At 38.8% G+C, this 13676-nt stretch overlaps 1 protein-coding gene across 2 annotated transcripts in view; it reads right to left on the reverse strand.

Annotated features, from left to right (window-relative positions):
- Window positions 1-13676, reverse strand: part of LOC134755353 (scavenger receptor class B member 1-like) — a 106555-nt gene that overhangs the window by 4935 nt on the left and 87944 nt on the right. For both annotated transcript variants that reach the window (XM_063691885.1, XM_063691884.1), the window contains exons 2-10: window positions 12390-12456; window positions 8757-8851; window positions 5372-5535; window positions 4733-4880; window positions 3371-3464; window positions 3071-3177; window positions 2167-2291; window positions 1769-1892; window positions 130-274 (exon numbers count right to left, since the gene is read on the reverse strand). In XM_063691885.1, the coding sequence (XP_063547955.1) occupies window positions 130-274; window positions 1769-1892; window positions 2167-2291; window positions 3071-3177; window positions 3371-3464; window positions 4733-4880; window positions 5372-5535; window positions 8757-8851; window positions 12390-12432 (1045 nt within the window). In that variant the 5' untranslated portion in view covers window positions 12433-12456. The remainder of the gene's footprint in view (window positions 1-129; window positions 275-1768; window positions 1893-2166; window positions 2292-3070; window positions 3178-3370; window positions 3465-4732; window positions 4881-5371; window positions 5536-8756; window positions 8852-12389; window positions 12457-13676) is intronic.

A 13676-nucleotide genomic window follows, 5' to 3' on the forward strand; every position in this document is an offset into this window, starting at 1 on the left:
TCCTTTATTCATTAATATTGCCGTTAACTTATTGTATATTTAAAAAAATACGAGCTCTCTACTTAAAACTTTGGGGGCAAATTTTGAAAGGCTATCTTACTACACTCTATCGTAGTCATAAAAACTCACCATAAAAACACGGCGAGAGATCCGACAGCCCGTCCATGCAGATCCCCTTTCCACAGAGACACTCGTTGTCCTTCCCTGGTGAATACGTCCGATTACTAATCTTGTACACCAACGCATCAGCTCCGAAGTCCATGGTGATTTGCTCCTGGAAATGGTTAAATAAATGTCTAAATTCCAGACGAAATTCCGGATGTTGGTATTCCTACGGAAAAATTCAGACTGTTCTGTTCCATGGTGGACTAAGTACAAGGCGCTCAAATTTAAGAAAACTATAATAATAATAATAATACCGCAGGGCAGCTTGTGGCGAGCTGTTGGGGAGTGACGACCCCACGGACCCGAGTGCTCCAGAGAGTCGGTCAGGGTCTCCGTCGCCGGCGTGTCTTCGTCGGTCGGAGTGGACCCCAAGGGGACCCGCAGGACTCTCAGCTCTGGCTTGCCTTCATTGGCCGGCCAGAGGGGAGTCGTAAGAGCTATATGCTCCAGGGGTGGAAGTGAAAGATGCATAAGACGCGAGTTGGCACAGTGGCTGCTAACAGCCACTGGGTAGAAAGCGGCGCACACCTCTCGACACCCCTGAGCCGCTCACACCGGTGTTGCTCCTGGTCGTCTTCACGACGGCAGTTTCAGGGGCCCATCTAGTCAGCGGCAAGTCACCACCTGCCTCGATAACGTGTATTAACATTGTTATGGCAGGTGTCCGGAGCTCTTTACAATAGCCCAGTCTCATTGTCAACCCAAACTTCAATCCATAGACCGGTATACTGTTCACTTTTTCTGCAATAGTCCCAATGCCTGCTGCGACCGGTTCATGGATGTCTATTGTTGCGCCTGTGAACGGGTTCCAGCAGGCATTCTACATGACATTAAAGCTCTCCAAGGGGCCTCTACGTGTTGGATCTATATCCCCACGCAAGCCTATCAAAAGACCGGGATTTATAGGCCCGTGATATCCAAGGAGATACAAATAATAATAAAATGCTTTATTGTGCACACTACATGAAAAAAGATACAGACAACTACGTGCACTTTAAATTCTGACCGTCAAAAGATGATGCTAACTACGCTAGACACCATCAAGATCGTTAAAGAGTTCGCAAAATTTTATTGTATGGAAAGTTGTATAGTAAACCGCCGCGGCGCGCCGGGTGCGTTGATCAGTCTGTCAAGTGCGGATGGTGCAACTGGCACTAATAATGCCACAAAGCTGACGCCGATTCGAATCCGGCTTCAGGCAGTATAGTCGCTGTTCTTTTTATATAGGTGCTTTTTAGGGTTCCGTACCAAAGGGTAAAAACGGGACCCTATTACTAAGACTCCGCTGTCCGTCTGTCCGTCTGTCTGTCTGTCACCTTGCTGAATCTAATGAACCGTGATAGCTAGACAGTTGAAATTTTCACAGATGATGTATTTCTGTTGCCGCTATAACAACAAATACTAAAAACTACGGAACCCTCGGTGCGCGAGTCCGATTCGCACTTGGCCGGTTTTGATATCTACTTTAGTTTCAGAGTTAATTACCTATTTCAGTTAATTATTTTTTATTTGTATAAAACATAATCAATTCCAAGTGCTGACAAATAAAATGATAACCTAATTTCTGAAATTTAAAAAAGTTCCTGATGCTTGGTAACCTTACCTGGTAGTCCAGCTCCAGGAACCGGCATAGAACGTTCCGGAAGATCCGGATTTCCTTGTCAGGGGTCATGTCATCTGGGTAAGCCACGCCCTCGTACGCGTTGGTGAAGCTGTTGCATTTTGTTCTGAAAGAAGGATATGATATGAGGATGATTTTAAATGTTTAGTCATCAAAAATAAATCGACCCAGGTCAGAGATATTAAAGATATTAAAACTGGTCACTCACGTATTTTAAATAAAAAATCGCTCGATATGTTCTACTCTGTACCGAGTTACATCATCGGTAGCTCGAGTAGGCGGACCAGCGCAGACTGCGGGCTGCAGGGCGATCCGAGCGATTTTCAACATAAAATACGTGAGTGACCCGATTTATTGTAGGTATTTTTCTGCATATGTACCTGGTCTTACTATCCTCGTATCCCCAAGGTTTTAGTCCACTGATCCCGTTCATGGACTTAATCTCAAACTTGTCAGCATCTGTCGCACCGACTACCAGTCGGTTTGTGACCGTCTTGTCGTATAACTGAAAATAAAATGGACGTTGCAATGTAGTGCATAATTGTTTGCCATCGTATTATCACGGAAACGCAAGAATGTGTTAAGGATGACTCACGTTAGACCGGGCCGTGTCCGGACCGGTGCTTCCGGCGCTTACTTTTCTATGACATGACAGGTGATAACGTGATGCCTTCCATAGAAAACAAAGCGCCGGAAGCTCCGGCCCGGACACGTCCCGGTCTAACGTGAGTCATCCTTTATGCTATTTCAGTCAGGCTCAGTACAAAAGATACTGAGGTTTACTGAAGTAGCATGACAAATACGAATGTTTCCGAGAAAATACGATAGCAAACAATGCACTACATCTGTATCTCAAATTAAGTAGGTAGGCGAGGTAGGTTATGAGTTTACTAAAGAATTATGATTTAAGCTCAATACGAGCAAGTGTGTCTGTGGGTTGTGTTGCTGGCCTTCACACTGGGGCCTCTTTAGTCTCTTTACACATTGATTAGTGTTTATTGCAAGTTCATACATTTGCCAATAAACGCAAGGCAAATGTATGAACTCTCAATAAGCACTAATCAATGTGTGAACAGGTCCAGTCATCCAATGCCACGACATCAAAGATTTTCGCAGGTACCTACTTTGTTTTTCGACGTTAAATTATAGAGAATTTATTAAGTAAAAGAGACTACATAATTAAATAGCAATAAACTTTAAATAATAATATAAACTACAAATAAACTTGAAATAAAGGCATTTAAGATGGTATACACAATTCGATAAATGATTTGTCTAACCTACCCTGTCCATGAGCCCCATCTTGGAGAAGTGTATCCATCCGGGCATGAACGTGTTACCCACCGTGATGAGGGCTTCGTCGTACCCCCATAAGTACTCGTGTGCCGGGACTGCAACATTTAATATAAGATCTCGTTTAGTTTGTTATAGGTAAATGACAAGGTTATGGGTGTGAAGATTATTTTCATGTTGCTGACTACATAATTCCGACAATGAGGGCCTAAAGTTCCTACGGAAGTACTAAGGACTTGGAAGTTTTTTACGGACAAATTCGTGGGCTGGTTAGTATGCTATATTACTTACCAGTTATGATCGCTCGTGATTTGACCTGCTTCTGCAAGGCGTTGTAGCCGAGCCGCGTCCAGAATGGGTATGAGGACATCATGGCCGTCATGCTCTGCGGTGGAAAAGTTAAAGTATTAACAACTATAGTGAGTTATGCTTTGGTCTAATTTGAAACTTCGAGGCCGTCGGGAGAGCGTTCATTTTCTCACCCAGAAGCGCTACTTCTCTCTCTAATGAACAAAAAGACGGGTAGTCTATCGTCTATCTCGCGCACGAGATACTGTCTTGGCGTTTCTATGCTTAGCCTACTAGTATACCATAATGATCGCGCACTGTGCAGTTCGGCATATCGTCTTGGAGTGCCCACTGACAAAGTACGATGGCCCAGTGGAAGATTTTAAAACCGTATCGAGTGCAGCCATCACCTACTTGGACAAATGTAGATTTAGATTATAAGCTAGCTAATAAATGAACAGTGTAAAATATAATTGCCATACTATAAATAAACTGTGCAGTTTTAAAGGAGTTTTCTTCTGCGAACGCGCCGACCTAGTTTTCTCAGTAGGCAGTACGGGGTTCTTCAAACAGGGTGTGTACAGAATTTTAAAGGGAAGATAACAGTTTAGGTACAAACCGTAACACTCTTAACTGTCCATCCATGGACCTTATGCCTTTTGTAATAAGGTTTACGAACTGTCAATTAACAGTGTGGGTGATGGTATTCACTACCAGGGAGATTATATGCTATTGTCAGCAACCGATGTGGTACATATAAAGTAACTAGCTTTTGCCCGCTACTTCGTCTGCGTGGGCTTAGTCAGTATAGCGCCTGGAAAAATTCTCATAGCAATCATTCAATTTGAGCATATTATGCACATAAATTAGCAGGCACTTCATTAATGATCTCAATTCCACCCCGCTTTTTACTTTCTTAAGTGATGATTTTCGGGATAAAAACTATCCTATGTCCTTCTCAGGGACTCAACCTATCTCTATGCCAAATTTCATCTAAATCGATTCAGCGGTTTAAGCGTGAAGAGGGAACACATAGACAGAAAGACACAGACAGACACTTTCGCATCCATACTAATATTATAAATGCGAAAGTCTGTCTGTCTGTCTGTGTGTTCCCTCTTCACGCTTAAACCGCTGAATCGATTTAGATGAAATTTGGCATAGAGATAGGTTGAGTCCCTGAGAAGGACATAGGATAGTTTATATCCCGAAAATCATCCCTTAAGAAAGTAAAAAGCGGGGTGGAATTGAGATAATTAATGAAGTGTCTGCTAATTTGTGTGCATAACATGCTCAAATTGAATAATTGCTATAAGACTTTCTCCAGGCGCTAATAATATTAGTATGGATTGCAAATTCCCTCACCAGCATAGCAATGTTAGGTATGGTGACATTGATGTCCTCTGGGCGTCCGATAGACTCTTCAGGAACGAACACTACATTGACGTTGGGCGTGTATCGCACCACACCTTCTTCTAGGTCCAGCTCTAAATCATCGTTGGAGCGAAGTTCTCTGTAAAGAACAAAATAATATGTCACCGTGAAAATCCCTATTTAAGTTACGCGCATTCGCTATAACAACAAATACTTAAAAAAAAACAATAAAATAAATCAAACGTGTTTTTTTGCCGTTTTTTGCGTAATGGTACGGAAGCTTTCGTGCGCGACTCCGACTCGCACTTGGCCGGTTTTTTAACTCATAACGCGCAAGGCTAACTTAACAGTGTCAATCCGCGAGCAGTGTGATTTTTGATGCATAACTGCCCGTGTGACATATTTTTATTTTAAATCATGTAAGCCTCTTAATTGATTTCAATTACTAAGATGGCCATCGTTTTGTCAGAATCTAGTTGTTTTAAGTGTCTATTAAATAAAAAATGGCGGCCGTAAAACCGGAAAAAGTAACAATATATATATTATATAAAACGGCGCGTATGAAAATCGAGCCGGTTTTCTAAACAATACTTAAGCATTTATTACACTAACTTAACAATAACCTCTCACTTGTAGCTAAAAGGACCGATCTCCTGCATCTTCATGTTACGGTCCCTCCCGCTCAGGAACTCCACGGGGTTGGTCACGTTAAAGAGGTACGCCTTCACGTGGACCCCTTCCACCTCGGACTGGAGTAGGTGGTATGGGAGGGAGTTGGGGGCTATGCGAGTTTGCTGCAAAAAAACGTAAATTAGGTAACTTAGTATACTTTTTTTAAATTCATTTTTTTAACCTTCGGTGAGACTCACATAAATCAAATTATAATAAATCAAATAACATAAACACGGGGTCTCTTGCGATTTCGATTAATTAAGATAATATTTGACCTAAAGAACTTGACTGGCTAGATTTATACTTATGAATAAAATATAAGATTAAAACATCGATGATATTACCTATACCGAAACAAGATAAACGAATAAACGAAAAAAAAGATAGAAAACCCGATTGCGGCGAATGTTTCAATCATATCCTTCTTTGTTTTTTTTATACACTTTAAGGATGACTCACGTTAGACCGGGCCGTGTCCGGGCCGGAGCTTCCGGCGCTTACGTTTCTATGACATGACAGGTGATCACGTGATGCTTTCCATAGAAAGCTCCGACCCGAACACGGCCCGGTCTAACGTAAGTCATCCTTTATGTGGCACAGAAGCGGGACACCAAAGGGGGGCCAAATAAAAAAGATACTTACTTATGATACAAGTGCAGAAAGTAACCAATTCTAAACAAGTGCATTAGCACCCAACATTAATTCGTATAATTTTAAGCAAAAAATATTAGCATATCCTTAAATTTCCTGATTTTCCCTTGTTGTCCCATAACTCCATTATTTGGATTAAAATTTCTGTAGGGACATAAATAGTCTAAGATATGACTACCTCATTATTTTTGATTATTTTTGTCCGTAATAAATAAAACACACTGTAGATATTTATGAGCCCATCTTTCGTGTTTTTTTTCATTAACATATTATCTTTTGGTCACCACTTACGTCACAATAATCATGGAATTGTAAATCAATTAGTATGATATATTGTCACTATATTATTGAACTAAGTTATTAATGTTATTATGTATATCAATATCATAAAACGGAATTTGACATCCGTATTGACAGTTAGATACTATTTGACATTACTTTAACAATAACTATTATATGACATTTTTAGCCTATTGGATATATAGTGATATAGATCTATTACACTATAGTGTAGGTACAGTGAGATTACTTGTCATATTTTAGATTTTGTTTTTTCACGATAGGTCTTGTTTGTGTGATTAAAGTGTTCAGATAGACCATCAGTAATCGAATTTAAACTGTTGTGAGACATACTAACACTAACATTAAATATAGGTAATTTCACGGTTTAGACTCACTTGTTTTAGTCACTCGCGCGACATGTTTCGGAGAGCCTAGGTCTCCTACATGTCGCGCGAGTGATTAATTTAATAGCCGTTTAAAATATTTTTACACAATTATCAATTGTGGCTGTATGCCGATGGGTCTGTGCCTTCAAACATCAAACATCTATTCAGCAAATAGGCCACAGGGGCACTTTTACATGTCAATTTTTACAAGCAATACAATACCAAAATAACCAAAATTTACAAAAAACAATTACAAATATGGAATCAATTAAATATTAGATACTTTGTCAGAGATGTATCCAGTCTAAATGTCTAATTACACTAAAACAAGTGAGTCTAAACCGTGAAATTAGGTATTTAATGTTCGGACAGACGTTCCTATTTTAAAGTAACACGAGTATGACGTAACGTAATGTTTGCATATTCATTATTTACTTTTCTAAACTCTGACCAGCACGCAGCACCAACTTATTTTATTACTAGCTTTTGCCCGGACTTCGTCTGCGCGGACTTACTAACAGCAGCTAAAGCAAGCATAGCGCCTGGAAAAAATTTCATAGCAATTATTCAATTTGAGCATATTTTGCACGCAAATTAGAAGACACTTCATTAATTATCTCAATTCCACCCCGCTTTTTACTTTCTTAATGAATGATTTTCGGGATAAAAACTATCCTATGTCCTTCTCAGGGACTCAACCTATCTCTATGCCAAATTTCATCTAAATCGATTCGGCGGTTTAAGCGTGAAGAGGGAACACACAGACAGACAGACAGACTTTCGCATTTATAATATTAGTATGGATATGGATTAGTATGGATATTTTATTTAATGGAGTAGTAGGTATAACCGTGAAAATCGAAGTTCGCAAATTGCGGGATTTTTTCTCTGTCACTCTAATTACGCCTTCATTGGAGTAAAAGAGAAAAATTCCCGCAATTTGCGAATTTCGGTTTTCGCGGTAGCCCCTCAAGTCTGTAGTTTATTTGTTTACGTAAGTTGCATGGTCGTGGTTGCGCTTATCCGCGAAATTTGCGATAGGCCCTATAAAATTATGTTTTAATTTAAACGCAAAATTAAAGAGTTTTCAATTAAAGGATGACTCACGTTAGACCGGGCCGTGACCGGGCCGGAGCTTCCGGCGCTTCGTTTTCTATGGAAAGCATCACGTGATCACCTGTCGAGTCATAGAAAAGTAAGCGCCGGAAGCTCCGGCCCGGTCACGGCCCGGTCTAACGTGAGTCATCCTTAAATAAATACTTAAGTGTCTCTTGAAATCGCTTTGGCAATGACGCAGGTTTTGAGGTAACAAGTCTAATTGAAAACGTTTTTGACGGTCAGTTGAAAATTAAGGAAATCGCAATTGGCCAGTACACTTTACTACGTATTTGGTACAATTGCTAAAGTGATGTCAATTGTACGTGAGGATACCAAAGCGAGAGTTACACAAGTCTTTAATATTCCGTATCATGTCCCACCTTGAACAGAAACGGGTAGAATGCTAAATTTACAACTATCTCTTTCCAACATTTACGATACCTTTATATAGAAAAACCAGGATAAGTTTAAAATGAGAGAAAGGTTACAAAATATGCATTCCGGTTTCATCTTTTATACTTGGTAGAGAATCTTAAAAAAATCGTGTTAATCTAATAAAAGAGACATAATAAATAATAAATATTTTGGGGCAATCTTACTCAGATCGAACTAGCCCCAAACTAAGCAAAGATGATGGGTACTAGGCGGTTTGTTTTGTGGGTACCTTGACAACGATAAATATGTAGAGTTTTGAATGATTCACGGTTAGTTTCACTAGACTTGACCGGGATATAGCCCGTGAATAATACAAAAGGTAACCACGGTCCCGGTCAATATAAGTCTAGTGATAAATATGTAATATAAATATTTAAATACATAGAAAACACCCATAACTCACGAACAAAATAAATATCCGTGCTCATCACACAAATAAATGCCCTCAACAGGATTTGAACCCGGGACCATCGGCTACATAAAATACTTACAAACTTAGCTATGATATGGACAGGATTGACGGACATCAATATCGCAGATATGATGATGCTCAGCACTCCAGCAAAAAAGGCGATGATCAGTCTTCCTGCAATGGATAATGTGGTCGAGTCAAAAATAATATTACGCGAAACTCTGCGCAGGGGGCGCCACTACCACAATCTGAGGGTCTATCAAAAAACAAGAAAATCGAAATTTCCTTATCTAACATCTCTGTCACTCTTGCATAGTCGAGCGTTAAAGAGGCAGCGAAATTCGCGTTTCCTTCTCTGCAAACAAACCGCCTTGGAGCAGTTGGAGCATCAATGTCATATTTTATTTTCAATTCAATTTATTTTATTTATTTCGCTTGAACATACACAGTTCTTATGGTTACATGTCATTGGGATGTTATAGGTACATAGTGTACCTATTAAGTGTTACATGCATTTATGGTCTACCACAATATGGCATGCAAAATCTTAGACTAACTTAAAATAATAATCTAAATAATCTAATTACAATGTTTTAGGTTAGTTTAATTTTTATACTCTATGTTTAGGTAGTTATTTATTTAATTTTAAATTGTATTTCAATAAAAATTCCTTAAATATTACAATTAAAATGTCAGGTTATCAAAATATTCATTCAGATTATAAAATGGTCTTATTAGTAGAAATGATTTTAATTTCTTGGAAAAGTCAATAATATTATCACATTGCCTAATGTCCTCATTTAAAAAAATATAAATTTTAATTCCTATGTATTCCAGACTACTTTTGAAATGTGAATAATTTTTAGATTCTGGTAATTGTATGTCAAATTTATGTCTTAATCTAGGGTGTCTATTTTTGTTTTTACATGCAAGTCGGGTCTTATTTTTATAAACAAAAATACAGACTAAGTATATGTAAAGCGATATCACTGTCAATATTTTATGCTTCACAAATAGAGGACGGCAATGTTCAAGTGGCTTCGCCTTATCAACATATCTCACAGCCTTTTTTTGTAAAATCAAAACAGGTTTCACATGGACACTGTTACCCCAGACCTCAAGGCCATATCGCATTAGGCTTTCAAAATATGCAAAATAAACTGTTTTAAGTGCAGATGAGCTAAAAATTTTAGAGAGGCTTTTCAGGGTGTAACAGGCGGAGGCTAATTTTTTTCTTAGAAGTTCTATATGAGTGGACCAGCGCAATTGTGTGTCTAAATGTATACCTAAGAACTTAACATTAGCGGCTTTTGCTACTAGTAGAGGCAGATCATACGGTATGCTATTTGTGTGTCTAAGAAAAGGAAAATATACCGTTTTGTCTAAATTTATTTTAAGACCATTGCAATCAAACCAGTAGGATAATTCCTCCCAAGTTTCGCCTATTTGAGTTTCAAGTAAATTCATATTTTCATTACCTACCTATATTATGATACTTGTGTCATCTGCGTAAAGATAAGGTGTACCATGAGTTATATTGGATTGCAAGTCATTGATAAAAATAATAAATAGTAAAGGCCCTAAGACAGATCCTTGGGGGACTCCACAGTCAATTGCTGTCTTAGTAGAATTAACATAACTAACACAACCGGAATTATCTACATTAACTATTTGAACAAACTGGGTTCTATCCGTTAAGTAAGATATCAGTAATTTTAGAGTTGGTCCACGGATTCCGTAATATTGCAACTTATCAATTAATATTTTGTGGTTGACACAGTCAAAAGCTTTACTTAGATCGCAAAAGATACCCGCACATTTATAATTTTGGTTAAGATTGTTCATAACGTCTAGGACCAATTCAGTAATAGCTGCTACTGTATTTCGATTCTGTCTAAAGCCAAATTGTTGAGAACAAAAGTAATTGCATTTTTCAAAGTGATTAATAATTCTATTTGCAATTGCCTTTTCAAAAATTTTGGAAAATACAGTCAGCAAAGAAATAGGACGATAATTCGATATCTCCTCTTTACTATCCTTTTTATGCAAAGGAATCACTTTTGCAGTTTTAATTTTTTTATTATCTCTGAAAACTTGTCAAAAAACTGTTAAAGGCACAGTATGTATAAGTTACTCTATGGTTTACTAAACGGGCTACTGCTGCACTCTGGTGGCAGAACATTGCAGTAATATCCCCTATTAATTGATTAATTCCCTACAGGTCGACTTAGCCCCAAACTAACCCAAGCTTGTATCTATCAGAACCCTGTAAACATTCGATAGCGTGACTAGAGTTCGCGTTCGCGTTATGTATATTTTTATATGGGATTTTGAACAGCGCGCCAAGCGGGACGTTTTGGAAACTCAAAATCTTATACAAAATGACGCTTAACGCAAACGCGTACGTAAATTTACACTATGGTATATTTTTTATACGTCGGTGGCAAACAAGCATACGGCCCCGCTGATGTTAAACAGTCCGTAGCCTATGTACGCCTGCAACTCCAGCGGAGCTACATGCGCGGTTCCGACCCTAACACCGCACCCTCGGTGAGCTCTGGCAACCTTACTCACCGGCAGGAACACAACACTATGGGTAGGGTTGGTTGAATGAATTTGGCAGCGGTTTTATGTAAGGTGGAGATACTTCCCCAGTTGAGCTCCACCTTTAGATCTGGAATGACATCCGCTGTGCTGTGCCCTACCACACAAAGCGAGATGGCATTCACAGTGCCCATACCTCTCTTTTGGACGTAGTTTAAGGACAGTATAGCTTGACTCTTGACTCTATAAGGACATACCCGGGTCCAGTTGTAGCGTAATTCATAGGTTAACGCTACAGTCGGACCACGATAAGTTTTCATACCAAGTGCTACGTCAAATATGGAGCTTTAGCGGGATGTGTCATTGTGTATTACTATTAGGTATGCATTTTTACTGGGATACCACCGTTTAGCCAAAATATTTTTCGCCAAATTTCACTTCCCAACAAACTTATGGCATCAGTTTCATTTCCCAATATTATAGGATTTATGTATTTGTAAGAAAGGAATAAGACGGGTAACACATAAATTAACTACATAATTGAAATTAAAAACTGTAATAGATGTCATATATTAAAGAAAAAGTGACGAAGCCCTCCAGTGGTGAAGGCCGGATTCGAACCGGCGTCTTTAGCTATCGCGGCTAACGCCATGAACCCATAGGCCACCCCGCCACGAATCCGGCCTTCACCACAGGAGGGCTTCGTCACTTTTTTAATATATGACATCTATTACAGTTTTTAATTTATATATACCTAGTAGTGTGACTACTTAAAAAAACAAATCAAAATATTTAATAAAATAATTTGATTTGTTCCCAAACTTGTTTACATAATTGAAACTTGAAAAGTTTTATGAAAAAGGGAGTAATTGACGATGAAAAACAGGGATGAAAAAAATATTTAAACAGGAACGAATTTCGCAAGCAAAAAAATAACCTTACAGAGATTCGAACCCAGGGAAATCGCTACCGATTAATATACTTTATTAAACATTAAGTATAAAGGATGACTCACGTTAGACCGGGCCGTGTCCAGGCCGGAGCTTCGCTTACTTTTCTATGACATTACAGGTGATCACGTGATGCTTTCCATAGAAAACGAAGCGCCGAAAGCTCCGGCCCGGACACGGCCCGGTCTAACGTGAGTCATCCATAAGTATGTACTTACTTCTCGCCATCAACTTGGCTTCTCGAGTCGTGTTGAACGCCATGGTTCATCGGCAGCATTCGATCCACTGAAACAATAAAAAAAAATGCACCTTATTATTTAGAAAGAGACAGAGAAAACTGACTGGTGTGGGGTGTCGTCGGATAGGTCTTAAAATAAATAGGGTCTGTGAACAATATTTTCACTTCAGCAGCTCGAACAAGCGTACTTTCGTCACTCCCTGGAGTGAGGAAAGTGCGACTTTCCTCACTCCAGGGAGTGAAACAATGTAGCTTTTTAATTTAGTGAAGGCCATGAACTTCATACTTTTATTACATTTTTTTATGGTATGGTACGGTACGGTACGGTACGGTACGGTCCGGTCCGGTCCGGTCCGGTCTGGTCCAGTCTCGTCTCGTCTCGTATCGTATCGTATCTTATCGTATCGTACATATTATAATACTTTTTTTTCTGTTTATTCTGTGTAATTCGAAATACATTTTAACCTTTAATATGTTCTCACTACTGAGGTGAAAAGTTATGTGTGCAACACGAGAGCAAAGTTATTTTACATCTCGTGTTTTTGAGTCCCTCACTACGCTCAAGATTCTACCTTAGAATCACTCGCTTCGCTCGTGATTCAATTATAGAATCTTTCGCTTTCTCGGGACTCAAAATAAACACTCGCAAGAAAAACCAACTTTCCTCTCTTGTTGCACAAATAACTATTTTTTGATACAGTGAATGTTTTCGGAAATCGCACCGAAAAAAAATGCAATGCTATTAGATCAGGACTCAGAATATAGTTGCGGAGAACATTACGTCACGTTCTAAACGTCAGGATCAATACATAATTGTAAGTTTATGCGAATACTCATTTAGTTAAAGACTTTGTCCCATTCAGTGACGTTAAAGGTTACTATGATTAATAGAACATATTAAAAAAACCTGGTATTGACATTATCATACCCATTAAAAACAAGTTTAGATTCTTAATCGTAAATTATAATTTGCGATCGAATGATCCGCGAGATGACAAAAATTAGTAGACTGTGTCACAAGGGAGCAAAATGGCATATTTATGGCGAGGGCGTACATTGGATCCTGAATCCAAGCCGTAGGGCGTAGAACGCCCAAGGTGGAAAAATTTTTGCTACCATGTGACAAATACTGCTTTTCACATCACCTATGAGGAAATTATTATGTTCCAAAATAGTATTTAACCTAAAAAATAGTAAGTATGTAAAAAAGAAATAAAATCGTGCCCTTGAAAAGAAAAGTGCCACCTTCTGATGTTTCGGCAAAAAT

This window comes from Cydia strobilella, chromosome 2 (genome assembly GCF_947568885.1).
Source record: "Cydia strobilella chromosome 2, ilCydStro3.1, whole genome shotgun sequence".
NCBI classification, from domain to species: Eukaryota; Metazoa; Arthropoda; class Insecta; order Lepidoptera; family Tortricidae; genus Cydia; species Cydia strobilella.